Source organism: Panthera onca, chromosome X (genome assembly GCF_046562875.1).
Source record: "Panthera onca isolate mPanOnc1 chromosome X, mPanOnc1 haplotype 2, whole genome shotgun sequence".
NCBI lineage: Eukaryota > Metazoa > Chordata > Mammalia > Carnivora > Felidae > Panthera > Panthera onca.
In genome coordinates this window covers 3,456,517-3,474,053 of record NC_138357.1, presented here as the reverse complement: position 1 = coordinate 3,474,053, position 17,537 = coordinate 3,456,517, and the positions used below count along the sequence as shown (strand labels likewise).

The 17,537-nt window shown below is 37.7% G+C and overlaps 1 protein-coding gene across 1 annotated transcript in view; it reads right to left on the bottom strand.

The window, feature by feature from the left end:
- The window catches only part of GABRA3 (gamma-aminobutyric acid type A receptor subunit alpha3), a 335,334-nt gene that overhangs the window by 30,204 nt on the left and 287,593 nt on the right, over window positions 1-17,537 (bottom strand). The window contains exons 7-8 of the mRNA XM_081793915.1: window positions 10,830-10,973; window positions 2,669-2,821 (exon numbers count right to left, since the gene is read on the bottom strand). Of these exons, the coding sequence (XP_081650041.1) occupies window positions 2,669-2,821; window positions 10,830-10,973 (297 nt within the window). The remainder of the gene's footprint in view (window positions 1-2,668; window positions 2,822-10,829; window positions 10,974-17,537) is intronic.

The following is a 17,537-nucleotide window of genomic DNA, read 5'->3' as shown; positions in this document are numbered from 1 at the left end:
TTTTGAATAGATGCTTTGTCAGATCTGTACATATATAAAATATATTCTTCCAGTCTATGGCTTGCCTTTTCATTTTTTTACTGCTATTCTTTGATGAGTGGAAATTTTTAATTTTGACAAAGTCCAATTCTTTTATTCTTATTTTTTTTTTGTACACTAAGGAATTTCTGCATTCCAAAGGTTACAAAGACATTGTCTTATATTTAGTTCTAAGAGAATGACATTTTTAGCTTTTATATTTAAACCTATATCAATCAAATTAATTCTCTGTAATGCCATCTGTGTCATGAATCAAGTTTTCATATATGTGGGCCTACTTTTACTCTCTCTGTAGTGTTCATTTTTCTTTCCCTTATGCCTATAACACACTGTTTTAATTACTATAGCTTTTTAATCATTTTTGGCATCTCATGGGACAAGTCCCTCCACTTTGTTCTTCTTATTTAGGAGGATATTGGCTATTCTTGGCTCTTTGTTCTATCATAAAAATTCTGCAATCACTTTTTAAATTAATGTGTTAATATAAAATTTCGAAGTTTTTACATCAATGCAGTGAGTGTAAATATGAACTCTAAACTCATGTGAGGCCAAGTTTAAATTAAAAAAATAAATTCTTAAGGAATCCTATATTTTACACAGATCCCTGGCCAAAATAGACATGCCTCCTTATTGTCTCCCTGATTACTGTATTTTTCTGGTGCTCTTTCTAGGGTATAACCCTTAAATGGTATTAGATTGATGAGATGAATCCTTGTATTCGTCCCCTATGGTTTATGTAAAAAAAAAAAAAACCCACAAATTTAGTGGCTTAAAACAACACAAATATTTTTTCTTACACTTTTGGAGGTCATAAGTCTGGCAGTTTTATGGGCCTTCTCCTCTTTCAAAGCCAACGGCAGAGCATCTTCAAATTTCTTCAGCTTTTTTCATCAAACTGCCTTCTGCTCTGTAGTCAAATATCTCTCTGCCTCCCTCTTATAAGGACACTTGTGATTATATTTAGGGCCCATCCAGATAATCCAGGATAATCTCTCCATCTCAAGATCTTTAATTTAGTGCACATCTGCAACACCCCTTTTGCTATATAGGGTAACATTCACAGATTCCAGAGATTAAGACATGGATATATTCGGGGGACATTATTTAGTCTACCACAGCCCTAGTTCTAATCCTAAACTTCACTCAGGCTCAGAGCCTTTCTTGTGTAACCTTAAAACTCACAGCCTTATTGCGGCACCTGGGTGGCTTCATCGATTTAGTGTCCCACTCTTGGTTTCAGCTCAGGTCATGATCTCAGGGTTTTGTGGGTTGAGCCCTGCATCGGGCTCTGTGCTGACAGAGCAGACCCTTCTTCAGATTCTCTCCCTAAATCTCTGTCCCTCCCCCACTTGCTCTCTCTCTCTCACTCTTGCTCTTTCTCACTCTATCTCTCTCCATCTCCCTCCCTCCCTCCAAATAAATAAATTTAAAAAACCCCAAAACTCTTATTTACCAAGACTAGTAGTCTATCTACCCATCTTCCAACTATAACAGTATCAGCTCATGTGACTAACATTCCAATTTTTAGTTCCCTCTTTCATTTGGGCCCCTGAGCATTTCCTTTAATTTCTTATCATTTCACATATTTAAAAAGAATATTTTCTATGTTTTATCTAACTTTTCTAGAATTTTGTGGAGGGAGATTTTCAGGGTATCTAGTTTGTTATATTTCTAAAAATCAGTGACTCCTATATAGATTCTGCTCCCTCCACTTCACCAGAACTGTTGTTGTGCATGCCTCACAGCCACCACTACTATGGAGGCAGGTTAGTAGACTAAAAAGAGTGAATATTTGTCTCCTAAAAATGTTTACAGTGGGGAAAACAGGCAGAAAATGTTCTATATGTTTAAGTCTTCAAGGAGAAAATGCTAATAATATGCAAATCTCTTTTAGACATCGGTAAATTTATATTAAAGAAAATTTTCCTGATTGTAGGTACTATTGAAAAACCCTTCAAGCTTTGTGTACCCTTTACTGATAATTTGCAATTTAAAAAAGCTAGAGGAGAAACATCAATGTCAGATGCTTATAGAAAAAAAAAAAAGGATCATAAAAAAACACCCAGTCCACTTCTTTGTTGTCAACTTAGTTTCTCACTTCCAACCTTCTCCAGCTCTGCCCACTAATTTTCTCTCTTTTTCACTGAAGGCTCAGTCCCTCCCCAGTTCCAAAAGCAAACTTGACTGAGACAGGAAGCATTTAATAAACTTCCTACTCCAACATTCTTTTTATAAAAATTTATTTTAATGTTTATTTTTGAGAGAGAGATATCATGAGCAGGGGAGAGGCAGAGAGAGAGACTGAAACACAGAATCCGAAGCAGACTCTAGGCTCTGAGCTGTCAGCACGGAGCCTGAAGCGAACCTCGAAGTCATGAGCTGTGAGATCATGACCTGAGCCGAAGGTGGACGCTCAACCAACTGAGCCACCCAGGAGCCCCCAACACTCTTCTTATTCCCACTTTTTTGTTAAGAACTCAGTTGCCTGAAATACCAGGACCTGATGACTCACTTACCAATGCTAGGCCCAGGCATTGCTTCCATCCTCTTTCCATATCCCAACCTGACAGTCCATCATAAGACTTAGCAAATGCCCTCACCTCCCCATTCTCCATAAAACAACACTCACCAAAGACCGTGCGGGCAGGGACAGACTCTCTGTTGAGCCAGAAAGACACTTGTGACAGAATGACAGTCATGATACATGGCAAGTAGGTCTGGATCACAAAGTAGCCAATTTTTCGCTTGAGATGGAAGTGGGTTGTCATGACGACATATTCTCCTGTAGAGAGTAAAATTAGGCAATATGTAGCTGAATAAACATTGTTAAATCAAGGTGGGCCCCAATTCAGTTCACCAAGCTCTTTAACCTTATAGTCAAAACAAGACATTCCAGCACCTACCAAGTTCACATAACCATATCTCTTTAATAATCATGAAGCAGTGCTTTTGTGTGAAAATATATGCTAATACTATACCAACACAGCTTGCTCAGAGCAATTTTGACACAGATTCATTCAAATACATTAGTGTATTCATTTAAATAATAATAAATATCATTCTTTTCTATAGCATTTGCTTTGTGATTGGCACTCTTCTAGCGCTTTAACATTCTTAACATACTTAATGATTACAAAAATGCTATAAGGTGGATACTATTGTTATCCTCATTTTATAGTCCAATAAACTCAGGCAAAGAGAGATTGAACAACTTAAGCATGGTTTTCCAGCTACTAAGCAGCGGAGCCTGAATTAAAACGTCATATGGGTGGGCTCCACCATTTATGCTTTTTAACCATTCTGCTCTTTTGTTTGAATGGACTTATAGGGTTAGAACCAAAAGTTCATATAGCAGAATGTGGGTTAGCCTAGATCACCCCACTCCAAAACAAGCATGAGCACTTATTGAACTCTTACTATGTGCCAAACAATTTTGAGTGTTTGTGGAATATTAACTTTACACCCTCCCAACAACACTGTAAGGTAGATTATCAATTATTTATCAGTCTTAATGGATCTGTCAGCAGCATTTTCCATAGATGAGCACTCCATCCTCCTGGAATGACTCTCTTCACCAAACTTCTAGGTCATGACACTCTTCTGGTTTCCTTCCTATCTTTCCCAGTCCACTTTGCTGGTTCCTTCAACTTTCTAAACACTTGAGGATGTCAGGACTCAATACTTATCCTATTTTCTGCCTCACTCACTTCCTTGGCATTCTCATCCAGCCTGTCTTTAAATAATATCTTCTTCCTAGGCTTCCTACTTGTTATGGGTTGAATTGTGTACCCCAGAAACATATGGTGAAGTACTAACCCTGAGTACTTCAGAATGTAACCTTTATTTTTTTTCATTTTTTAAAAATTTTTCAATATATGAAATTTATTGTCAAATTGGTTTCCATACAACATACAACACCCAGTGCTTATCCCAAAAGGTGCCCTCCTCAATACCCATCACCCACCCTCCCCTCCCTCCCACCCCCCATCAACCCTCAGTTTGTTCTCAGTTTTTAAGAGTCTCTTATGCTTTGGCTCTCTCCCACTCTAACCTCTTTTTTTTCCCCCCTTCCCCTCGCCCATGGGTTTCTGTTAAGTTTCTCAGGATCCACATAAGAGTGAAAACATATGGTATCTCTCTTTCTCTTTCTCAGCATCACACTCTCCAGTTCCATCCACGTTGCTAGAAAGGGCCATATTTCATTCTTTCTCATTGCCACATAGTACTCCATTGTGTATATAAACCACAATTTCTTTATCCATTCATCAGTTGATGGACATTTAGGCTCTTTCCATAATTTGGCTATTGTTGAGAGTGCTGCTATAAACATTGGGGTCCAAGTGCCCCTATGCATCAGTACTCCTGTATCCCTTGGGTAAATTCCTAGCAGTGCTATTGCTGGGTCATAGGGTAGGTCTATTTTTAATTTTTTGAGGAACCTCCACACTGTTTTCCAAAGCAGCTGCACCAATTTGCATTCCCACCAACAGTGCAAGAGGGTTCCCGTTTCTCCACATCCTCTCCAGCATCTATAGTCTCCTGATTTGTTCATTTTGGCCACTCTGACTGGCGTGAGGTGATATCTGAGTGTGGTTTGGATTTGTATTTCCCTGATGAGGAGCGACGTTGAGCATCTTTTCATGTGCCTGTTGGCCATCCGGATGTCTTCTTTAGAGAAGTGTCTATTCATGTTTTCTGCCCATTTCTTCACTGGGTTATTTGTTTTTCGGGTGTGAAGTTTGGTGAGCTCTTTATAGATTTTGGATACTAGCCCTTTGTCCGATATGTCATTTGCAAATATCTTTTCCCATTCCGTTGGTTGCCTTTTAGTTTTGTTGGTTGTTTCCTTTGCTGTGCAGAAGCTTTTTATCTTCATAAGGTCCCAGTAATTCATTTTTGCTTTTAATTCTCTTGCCTTTGGGGATGTGTCGAGTAAGAGATTGCTACGGCTGAGGTCAGAGAGGTCTTTTCCTGCTTTCTCCTCTAGGGTTTTGATGGTTTCCTGTCTCACATTCAGGTCCTTTATTCATTTTGAGTTTATTTTGGTGAATGGTGTGAGAAAGTGGTCTAGTTTCAACCTTCTGCATGTTGCTGTCCAGTTCTCCCAGCACCATTTGTTAAAGAGACTGTCTTTTTTCCATTGGATGTTCTTTCCTGCTTTGTCAAAGATAAGTTGGCCATACGTTTGTGGGTCTAGTTTTGGGGTTTCTATTCTATTCCATTGGTCTATGTGTCTGTTTTTGTGCCAATACCATGCTGTCTTGATGATGACAGCTTTGTAGTAGAGGCTAAAGTCTGGGATTGTGATGCCTCCTGCTTTGGTCTTATTCTTCAGAATTACTTTGGCTATTTGGGGCCTTTTGTGGTTCCATATGAATTTTAGGATGGCTTGTTCTAGTTTCGAGAAGAATGCTGGAGCAATTTTGATTGGGATTGCATTGAATGTGTAGATAGCTTTGGGTAGTATTGACATTTTGACAATATTCATTCTTCCAATCCATGAGCAGGGAATGTCTTTCCCCTGAGATCAGGAACACGACAGGGATGCCCACTCTCACCGCTGTTGTTTAACATAGTGTTAGAAGTGCTAGCATCAGCAATCAGACAACAAAAGGAAATCAAAGGCATCAAAATTGGCAAAGATGAAGTCAAGCTTTCACTTTTTGCAGATGACATGATTCTATACATGGAAAATCCGATAGACTCCACCAAAAGTCTGCTAGAACTGATACATGAATTCAGCAAAGTTGCAGGATACAAAATCAATGTACAGAAATCAGTTGCATTCTTATACACTAATAATGAAGCAACAGAAAGACAAATAAAGAAACTGATCCCATTCACAACTGCACCAAGAAGCATAAAATACCTAGGAATAAATCTAACCAAAGATGTAAAAGATCTGTATTCTTAAAACTATAGAAAGCTTATGAAGGTAATTGAAGAAGATATAAAGAAACAGAATGTAACCTTTAGAAATAGGGTTGTTGCAAGTATAATTAGTTAAAATGAGGTCATACTGGAGTAGGATGGTCCCTAATACACTATGACCGATGTTTATATAAAAAGAAGACAGACACACACAGGGAGATGTATGATGACATGTGATGACAGAGACGGAGATTGGAGAGATACATCCACTAGCCAGGGAACCCCCAAAATTGCTAGCAACCATCACTGATTTCTCTCTCTCCTTCCTTCTTTCATGTATGCATCTGTGTGTGCACACACAGATACCCAACCAATCAGCAAACCCTGAGAGTTCTTTCTTCAAAATATTCATAATTTAACCACTTCTCACTACCTCTACTACTACCTCTCTAGTGTAAGCTACCATCATCTTGTACTTAGATACTGTAATAGCTTTATAATTGGTCTTGGCCCCTTCAATGTATTCATAGCACAGCAAAAGGATCCTATTGAAACATAAATCAAATTTTATCTCTCTTTTGCTTAAGACTCCAGGCGCTTGCCATCTCTCAAAGAGTTAAAAAAAGTGAATTTCCCCCAAAATAGTCCCCAAATAGACCCATGCAATCTTATTCCTCTACTATTTTACTTTATTAGAGCTTCTTACTTTTCATCTCTCCCTTTGCCGACATTTGATTTTGGCAGTTCTCCCATGAGGCAATTTCCCACTTTCCTACCCCACCCACTCCCTTGTACCTAAATGTAGAAAGCAGCATCTGGTCATACAAAGCTCAATGCACAATCCATATTGTGTGTGTATTCACATTTCAACTTGTTTATGTGAACATGGAAAATACAAATTGGCTTATTATTATTATTACTTTTTTTAATATGAAATTTTTGTCAAATTGGTTTCCATACAATACCCAGTGTTCATCCCAACAGGTGTCCTCCTCAATACCCATTACCCACCCTCCCCTCCCATCTACCCCCCCATCAGCCCTCAGTTTGTTCTCAGTTTTTAAGAGTCTCTTATGTTTTGGCTCCCTCCCTCTCTTTTTTTTTTTCCTTCCCTTCACCCATGGTCTTCTGTTAAGTTTCTCAGGATCCACATAAGAGTGAAAACATCTGGTATCTGTCTTTCTCTGTATGACTTATTTCACTTAGCATCACACTCTCCAGTTCCATCCACATTGCTACAAAAGGCCATATTTCATTCTTTCTCATTGCCACGTAGTATTCCATTGTGTATAGAAACCACAATTTCCTTATCCATTCATCAGTTGATGGACACTTAGGCTCTTTCCGTAATTTGGCTATTGTTGAAAGTGCTGCTATAAACATTGGGGTGCAAGTGCCCCTAGGCATCAGCACTCCTGTATCCCTTAGGTAAATTCCTAGCAGTGCTATTGCTGGGTTGTAGGGTAGATCTATTTTTAATTTTTTGAGGAACCTCCACACTGTTTTCCAGAGTGGCTGCACCAGTTTGCATTCCCACCAACAGTGCAAGAGGGTTCCCATTTCTCCATATTCTCTCCAGCACCTATAGTCTCCTGACTTGTTCATTTTAGCCACTCTGACTGGCATAAGGTGGGATCTGAGTGTGGTTTTGATTCAGTTTGGCTTATTGTTAACTTAGCAATGAATTCTCATACGAAATTATAGAATGTGTTATTCATTATGATTTTTGAGTTTCTTTTTTTCTCTTTCCTCTTTCAGTCCTTTTATTTCTGCCTTTGTTCTTCACACTCTCCTGCTCTCATCTTATCCCCCTCTGCTGTCTGTTTTCATTTCTATTCCTTTCTCTCTCTCTTCTTCCCTTCAGTCTCTCTCTCTCCACTGAAAATGCTTTGAATACTTATTTTTAATGAGATTTGGACTTTGATTAGCTAGGGCAATTTTCCCCTTCTCCATCTTAGTCTCACACCTCCAAACTCCTGTCTATTAATCCTGTATCTGATCATGTGGAATATTTAGTGTATAAAATATGTAATAAATACTGTTCATAAATTAGTTGTATTTTGTAGATCTCTTAAAGCGAGTAGATTTTACAAAAACTTATCAAATTAGCCATTTGTTTTAAATAACTGAATTTATTTTCTTCAATCTTATTTTTCTAGCCTTCTTTCTTTCAATTTCTGTCTTCCTGTTTTATTTCCAAAGTAGCAAAGAGCATGCCGAAGATGAAAAAGATGGTGGAATACAGCATCCCTGGCTCCAGTATCCCATCACAAATATATGGATTAGCAACTATTTATGGACAATACTTTTGTGAAAATCTCAGAGCCAGGGAATAAAACAGAAGCATCCTCCTGGAGCACAAAATCCAAGAAAAGCCACATTAGAAAGGTAAGAGAAGTGCCTTCACTTTGCCAACTTCTTTCCTCCCTCAGGCCAGCCCAATGTATCACCTAGAGGGTTCCTCTGTGTCTATGGCTTCTCTAATGGAAAAGGAGAGACTAAGGTGGATATCCAGCTTCCCCAGTATTCCAGAGCACTCCCCTGGAAGCCTACTTCTGCCTTGCCTCATGGGAAATACTGGAAGAATCAGTGAAGCTAGACCATTTGAGGTCAACTAGGAACAAAAAAGGGGGATGGTGGTGAAACATATAGCCACCTATGCATGGATCTTGGCCATGATACCAGGTCTCTGCTAACAACCTCACACATCAGAGTCCAGCCAGCAGTCTGTACCCACCTGTGCAGGGAACACAACCTCTGAAAGTAGTCTGCAGCTCTGGGAAACAGATGAGTACAGAGGCACCACCCAACAGCAGAGTTTGGACTAACAGCACAACTCCAGCAGAGGCCTTACCCAATGGTGGTAGTCTAGACAAAAGGATCACACTCCTTGGTGTCCTGGTGTCCCCACCCACCAAAATAGCGACCTACACAGGTCCAAAATGCTCTGGCTCTCTTGCCTGGGTGTGATGGTGACCCCCACTACCAAAATAGAGACCTCCACAGGTCAAAACCCACTGACTACACTGCTGAATGGGAAGGGGAGTCATGGCACTCCACTCACCACAATGGTGATCTCCATGAGTTGAAACAGGCCCACTGTAATACCTAGGGATCCCCACCCCAAGCAGTAGAGTATGCCAGGGTTAACCTGTGTTTCAAAACAGCAGGGTACCCAACTGCTGCAAGTAGCTAGTTCTCCATGCAACAGAGGCCCCCTGGGGCGCTGCTGAAAAGTGGAGTATGGACCACTGAATCATAAATAGAAAATCTAAACAGATCAATGTGGTGCAAGGAGACATAATCAGTAATTAAGCACCTTCCAACAAAGAAAATCCCAGGACAAAATGGCTTCATGGGTAACCAAACATTTAAAGAATGAATGTCAGTCATCCTTAAACTCTTCCAAAAAATTGAAAAGGAGAAAGTGCTTCCAAACTCATTTTAGAGGGCTAGCTTTGCCCTGACGCCAAAACCAGATAAAGACTCAGAATGAAAGAAAATTGCAATTGAGACTTAAATAACACTGGATTTAGGGACACCAAACCCCTACACAATGGAAAATCTGCCTATAACTTCTGACTCCCCCAAAACTTAACTACTAATAGCCTACTGTTGACTGGAAGCCTTACCAATAACAGTGGATTAACATACATTTTGTATATTATAAGTATCATATACTGTATTCTTACAACAAAGCTAGGGAAAAGAAAACGTTATTAAGAAAATCATATGGAAGAGAAAATACATTTACATTACTGTACTGTATTTATTGATACTCTAAGTTTACCTCAACTGTTTATAAGACAAATCATCTGTTAGTACCTACATCAATATTGTCTTATATAATACAAAACATTGCAAATGTTATACATATTACTGACACTAGACATCAAAAATGAAAATATGTAAAAAATTAATATTTGTTTACAAGTATAACAATTCATGCATTGATAACAAAGAAGCAGCACTATGATTGCTTTATGGTAGCCTAGTATAATCAATACAATTACTTTGTGGTGGCTCAGCCTATACACTGATGAATGAGTCATTATAAAATTTTTATGTCATACAGTATTATAGTCATATTCATGATATAGTATTGGAAACACTTACTTTTAAAAAATGCATGCCTATGATGATAGGCTGATATGCATTGTCTCCAGTTACAAGAGAGAATTATTGAATGGTAATGTAATTCTTTGAAAGCAAAGTTATAAAACAAAACAAAAGTCCCCCAACTATACTTCATTATGCCAAATACCCTAAGCTTAGCTTAGATTCAGGGTGTCTTCTTCCTTAGGCCCCAGGAACTTGTCAGTTTCCAAATAGGATTCAAGGCTACAAAACAAGTCTCTAGGTGCCATTTATTAATATCCAAGGATTTAGCTATTAAGAGGACCTGACAAGGTTTGCCAGACAGACTTGTTTTGGAGATGGGCGACTCACTTAAAAAAATAATTCCATGGATCATCCTTAGACTTCTTGGCTGTGTACCTGGTTTCTCCTGGGTTATTAATTTGTCACCTCAGCATTGGAAGAGTTGAGCAATTGTCTTCATGAAGCCTTTAGGATCAAAGTTCAGTTTTCCCACCATCATGGCTTCCCTTTGCCTTCTCTTCTACCACAGTCCAGCCCTAATGCTTTGACTTTCTAACCCACTCACCAAGAGACAGGAGGGCATCACAATTAAAAGCATTGTTTTAGGATCCAATCTATCTGAGTTCAGATCTTGGCTCTATTACATAATGTGACATGGGACAAATTACTGAATATTTCTATGCCTCAGTTTCCTTATGATAATAGTACCTACATCACAAGACTGTTTTGAGGATTGCATGTTATTACAAGGACTTACAATAGCAACTGGTATGTGATACATGTTACAAAAATGCTTATTAAATAAAATAAATAAATACCTGTACTAGACCGGATTATCTCTGTCCCAACAACATGGCCCAGCAAGTCGTACTGATTCAGGCGGGAGCCATCCTGTGCTACTTCCACAGATTTGTTCTTCCCAAGAGTCCACGAATAAACCACTTCAGCTGTTGTATAGGCATCTAAGGCAGAAAAGGGTCAAGAAGAGGTCGAAGGGAAAGGAAAATAATTATCTTTAATACTAAACTTGCATGAGATTTATACATCCATCTAGTAAACACTCATTGAATGACTACTATAGTTTATGCTGGGTACACAGAAGTGAACCCAAAGTGGTCTGTTCTTTCAATAACTCACCATCTTCTGGACTGACAATAAATTGTTAAACTTTTCCTTCTCTTGGAGGGTCAACAGTAGAGGCAAGGGGAGGAGTAGCTAAAATATTATCTAATGTAGATGTCATAAATTCAAATGCCTGCAGGAGCTACAGGGGTATCTTACATAAGTAAATCAGGCTATTTGGGTGATGGGCATTGAGGAGGGCACTTGTTGGGATGAACAATGGGTGTTGTATGTAAGCCAATTTGACAATAAATTTTATTTTTTAAAAAGCCTGTCAGAAATATAATAAAGCTTTTTAAAATGATTGTGGGGTGAGCATATGAGATCAGGCAAAAAATCATAGTAGGAATATTTTAAATTAAAAACATGAAAATTCCAAATTAAAAATAGCCATAATTAATTATTCCAATTTTATTTTTTATTATTTTTTAATGTTTATTTTTGAGAGAGAGAGTGAGAGAGAGAGCGAGCATGAGCAGGGGAGGGGCAGAGAGAGAGGGAGAAACAGAATCTAAAACAGGCTCCAGGCTCTGAGCTGTCAGCACAGAGCCTGATGTGGGGCTTAAACCCATGAACCGCCAGATCATGACCTGAGCTGAAGTCAGATGTATAACTGACTGAGCCACCCAGGTACCCTATTGCAATTTTCTTTTAAAAACTATTACCATTTTGATTTCAAAACAGAAACCTGCTTCCTTTCCTTCTGCACCAAGATGTTAATGTCAGACTTTGTATTTGGAATTCCCACATTGAGTATGGAATTTAGTATGGATTAGTTTTAACAGAGGTGTGGGCAAGAGAAATGGTGAGAGACTAAGGAGTGAGGTTATTTAAAGTCAGTATCTTAAAGGAAAAGAATTGCTCTCTTTCCAGATACAGATTTACTCTTTGTACAGTGGGTTTAATTTTGGGGGCAAGCACCTTGCCCTAACTTAGGCACCTAGGCTCATAAAGAGAAACTGAAACATACTGTTCATCCATTTTGCCCAACTTTTGAGCTGTTGTTCAAGTCAGTTCGAGGTCTCCAGCTCCTGGTAGCAGCTGCTGTCTCTATAATATGCTCTGTTTAAGCCTTTTTACCACAAAGCAAATAATTCCTAGTGAATCTACCAATGAACAAACATAAATTTGTCTCTATAAAACTTTGCAGCATTGGATATACATTTCATAAATCTGACATTAACACTCAAATGTACTAATTGTGGTCTGCTTATATTATACTTAGGAATTTTTTCAAAATACCCGAGTAAAGCATTTTCTGATTTGCTTGTAATGGGTAAAAGCCAAAAATTTCTTCATTCACATCAAAATTCTCAATGTAATCATGAAAAAATACACATTACTCTACAGTATTTTTTATATCTGTTCTCTCATAAGCTACAAAAGAAAATGCCACAAGAAATCCAACTTTCTACATAATATACTCTGTATATGGCCTCATTCATTTATTCAACACCGAAAAAATACTTCTAGTTCAACATATAATTCTTCTGCAATAGACATTCTTATAAATTTGGCATCTATAAAATATTTTGGTACTTGGGAATGTTTGTTGCTCACTGTATTAATTGCATTTCCCAGCAGCAACACTTAGTGTAGGCATTCAAACACAAAACCTGTTGAATTTTCAGTCTATGTTTTAAGGTTAATTAAGATTTCTATTGTACATCTTTTTTATATATCAGTTATAATTCTCTATACCAAATTGCATGATGTTAATACCTGAAGTCGTATTTCTTCAACAAAGGCATACTTTGTATGCATAGTAAAGATGTAGAAACATTCATTTCTAGTTTTTTTTTTTTACTTTTTGAGAGTGAGAGAGCAAGTGGGGGAGGGACAAAAGGAGAGAGAGAGAGAGAGGGAGGGAGGGAGACTTAAGCAGGTTCCATCTCCATGGTCAACATGGAGCCTGATGCGGGGTTCAGTCTCACCACTATGAGATCATGACCTGAGCTGAAATCAAAAGTTGGACACTTAACTGACTGACCCACCCAGGCACCCCAAAATATTCTTCACTTCTATAAGGAAATGCAAACTCCCCTATATGTTTTGAAACCAGTCCTCTCAGTCTTTTTTCCTTATGTTTTGACAGCTACAGGTATAAGAACTATGTCACATTCCTTTTAATTCTACTAGCAGCTCTCAATTCTACTATATGTAAAAATGCAAGTGAGTTGATTAATGGCAACTAACATTGGACCCTTTTTCAGGAAGAGAGTAAAAAGTGATAGAGATTTGGAGGAATGGCAAGCATATGCCCATTAACAAGAACAACCACTACTCAGCCGATTGTGGCCATGTGAGAGTTTGAGACCAATCTTCTGACTTCATAAAATAATAAAAAAACTGGGGATTTATGTGACATCTCCCAAATTTCAAATCATTGCAAATAACTTTAAAAGTTATGGGGCACCTGTGTGGCTCAGTTGCTTAAGCATCCGACTTTGGCTCAGGTCATGATCTCACGGTCCGTGAGTTCATGCCCCATGTCAGGCTCTATGTTGACAGCTCAGAGCCTGGGGCCTGCTTTAGGTTCTGTGTCTCCCTCTCTCTCTGCCCCTCCTCTGCTCACAATCTGTCTCTCTCTCTCTCTCAAAAATAAATAAACATTAATTTTTTAAAAAGTTACAAACACTATATGGATCAAACAAATTAAATTTTCAAGCTACCAATTTGCAACCTCTGGTCTAGAGATCTCCTATAAATGGCTATGGTCTTTTGTGATTCAGTCTTGGAAACAAAGCATCTTCTGATGCCTATGGGTATCTAGGGTTCCCAACTTGAATTATAGATCTTTAAACTATTATCACCAAGAAGAAAGGGAAATCCTCTCCTTAGGATTCTTCTCATTTTCTTATTTAAAATTTATAAGACTATTAAGTGAAGACTATCACAAGGCCCTATCCTTTCATTTTCCCCAGTGCCTTCCATCTTTAGTATATATGCTTGGGGTTCCACTACTCCTAAGCAGAGAATCACCTGTATATTTATTCTTATCTTTGCTGTTCAGGTGGTTGTAACTCTTTGTTTATAGGACAGTGCAATCAGTGTTCTGCCCAATATACTCAAGAGTTTGACAATGTAAAGACTAGACCAGGTGTGTTCAGGGAAAGAGTAGGGGATAGAGATATTTTCTACCCCTAAGAAAGAAAAGGAATTTCTTGATGGATCTCTTAACTTCAGCTGAGTACTTTGAGCGGACAATCCTGAATACTAGCCCTAAAAATCCTAGCAGTTCTAGTACAGATGTGACAATAAAACATGCTGCTATCCATACCTTAGAAATGTCACCGGGCCCAGAATGTCAACTTGTTTTAAGCAAAATGTAATAGTTTCATTTCTTTGACAATAATATACAGGAACAGAGGGATTTATAGGGAAAAATTATCTTCTATGATGGAGGTCAAAACAGGAAAGGCCTGAACTAATAAAGGAAGAGATGAAAGAATGAGAAATAAATTCAAAAAATAAATTGAAAACTACTTGATTATTCACAGCCTAACCCTGTAATGGTAAACAAAAGTTAAAGGAACCCATGGTAGTGGTGGTGGGGTTGGGTGTGGGGATGGCACCATTGCTTCTGCTCAGAGTGGACTATTAGGGACGGATTCATAAAGTAGATAATGCTTAGAGACCACCTTTAATGAGACCACCTTTAAAGGGTGAAATGGCATTCATATCAAAAGAACAACACAGCAAAGGCAAAAAGCATACAGGAACATCAGTGTTAAGGGAATTAATGGTACCCCTCGATTTAGACGCTAGAGAGAAGCTGAGGTAATATTTGCCCTAATTGCCCACACTAAGAAATGAGGGTTTTAGTTGTGCATGTGCCTCAAGTAGAGAATGACATAGCAAAATGTATGCTTATGAAAGAATGCCCTTGCTGCAGTATGGATAACTAGGTGGAAATAATGAAACTAAAGCTAAAACATCAGGTAAAGGCCTTCACAAATTTTGGTGTAAGTGATCCTTAGGGCATAACAGATGGTAATTAAGTTTAATTGAGTGAGATAAAGGAGATTTCAGAGGTAGAACAGATTATAACTGATAGATTTTCATGAAGGTTAAGAAAGGAAAGGAGGACATTTAAGGAAGGATTCTACATGACTCTAAGATTGTAGCTTTTGCAAGTTGTAGGTAATGACGAAATTCATTCACCTAGTGAGGAACAGAACTCTTCCCCTTTAGGTCTTCTCTTTCTTCTCTCCTTCCTCCATGCCCCTTGGGCTGCTTTAACCTCTCAGCTTCTCTCCCATACCTTTCTTTTCTATCCTTATTTCTCAGTTCCAATAATTCTATTTTCATGGAGGAGCAGGGGTAGAGTGTGTGTGTTGGAGGTGAATGCTGCAGAAAGGATATCTACCACAATATTGGAACTATTACACCCCCAGAATGGCCCCCCTCAACATATTGTATAGGCTATGATGACACAAACATTTCATTCTCTCTTTCTGTTATTTGAGCCTTGGTATGTGTTAGGCTCCAGGAAAATGGGAAATATAAAACAATCCTGCCACAATGGCACCAAGAGAAAGCATTCCCTTTGCACTTATCTTGTCAGAGACTGATTGCATGCTTGACTGATTAGGTCAGTCAACAAATATTAAGATATTATATTAGACATATAAGGCACAGAGCTGGGGAGGGTTTTCATTAGATACAGTGATCAGAGAAGACCTCTTTGGGGGAGTGGTTTTTAACCTGAAACCTAAAAAATGAGAAAGAGCCAGAGCTTGATGGGGAATATTTTAGGCCAAGAAAACAAGTACAAAGGCTTCTAAGTAGGAAAGATCTGCACTGTTCTATGAACTAGCAGAAGGCCAATGTAAAGGAGAGAGCAATAGAAGATGAAGTTGAAGAAGTATGTAACAATCAGAATACAGAATCTAAATAAACCAAGAAAGGGAACACAAAAGGTTTTAGAGAAAAATTAATCAGTCAGTTTGGGCATATTGAGTAAAAATACAAGGATTCTGATGAACATAACAACTATAGCCTAAGGTTGGTATATATGAGACCAAATGGAAACATTGTATAGGTTTATAACTAAAATGAATACTTAAATTCTCAGGACTTCAAATTATCTGAAATGGTAGGACAAGTTATAGCTACTACTTACTGGACAAATTTTAGATTTCTAGCATGGGGTATATGTGTTTCTGCATCTATTGTGGTGATCATGTGGTTTTTGTCCTCTATTCTACTAATATGGTGTATTACATTGAATTTTGGATATTAAGTCAACTTTATATTCTTAGGATGAATCGCACTTAAACATAGTGTATAATCCATTTATAAGTTGCTTCATTCAGTTTGCTAGTATTTTGTTGAAGATTTTATTATTTATACTCATAATAAATATTTTCCTTTTCTTGTGTTTTTTTTAAATCAGAGTAATAATGACCTGATTTAAGAAGTAAAAAATGTTACCTCTTCTTTTATATTTTGCAAAACTTTGTGAAGACTTAGTAATAATTTTTCTTTAAATATTTGGTATATTTCAATGGTGAGGCCAGTTAGCCCTGTTTTTTGTTTGTTTGTTTTGTGTTTTGTTTTGTGGGGGGGGGAGTTATATTACTAATGTAATGTCTTTGTTATGAGTTCAAAAACAATTTATATTTCTTCTTTAGTCAGTTTCAATAATTTGTATATTTCTAGTAATTTCTCCATTTCATCTCAGCTGTCTAATTTGTTGGCATACAGTTGCTCATAGTATTCCTGTATGATCCTGTTTATTTCTGTAAGGTCAGTAATAATTTCCTTTCTTTAAAATTTCAGTAATTTAATTCTTCTTTTTTTGGCGTGGTCAGTCTAGCTAAAGGTTTACCAGTTTTGTTGATCTTCTCAAAGAACCAACTTTTAGATTCTTTGATTCTCTAAAATGTTTTTTCTATTATCTATTTCATTTAATTGCCCTCCTAGATTTATTATTTTCTTCCTTCTACTTGTTTTGGGTTTAGTTCTTCTTTTTTCTAGTTTCTTAAAGTAGAAAGACAGATTATTACTTTCTTCTGTCTTTTTAATATATGCTTTACAGTTATACATTTCCCTCTGAACACTGCTTTAAGCTGATGCATTCCATACATTTTGGTATATGGTACATAATTTTCATTTATTTCAACTATTTTCTAATTTCCCTTGTGATGTTTTCTTTGCCCCATTCTTTATTAAGGAGTACACTATTTAGGAGTGCATATGTCAGCACATTTGTGAATTTCTCAAATTCTCTGGTTTTTCATTTCTAATTTCATTCAATTGAACACACTTTGTATGGTTTTAATACTTTTAAACTTACTGAGTATTGTTTTATGGTCTAATATGGTCTAACATATGGTCTACCCCAGATAAATGTTCCATGTGCTCTTAAGAGCAATGTGTGTTTTGATGTTGTTTGGTAC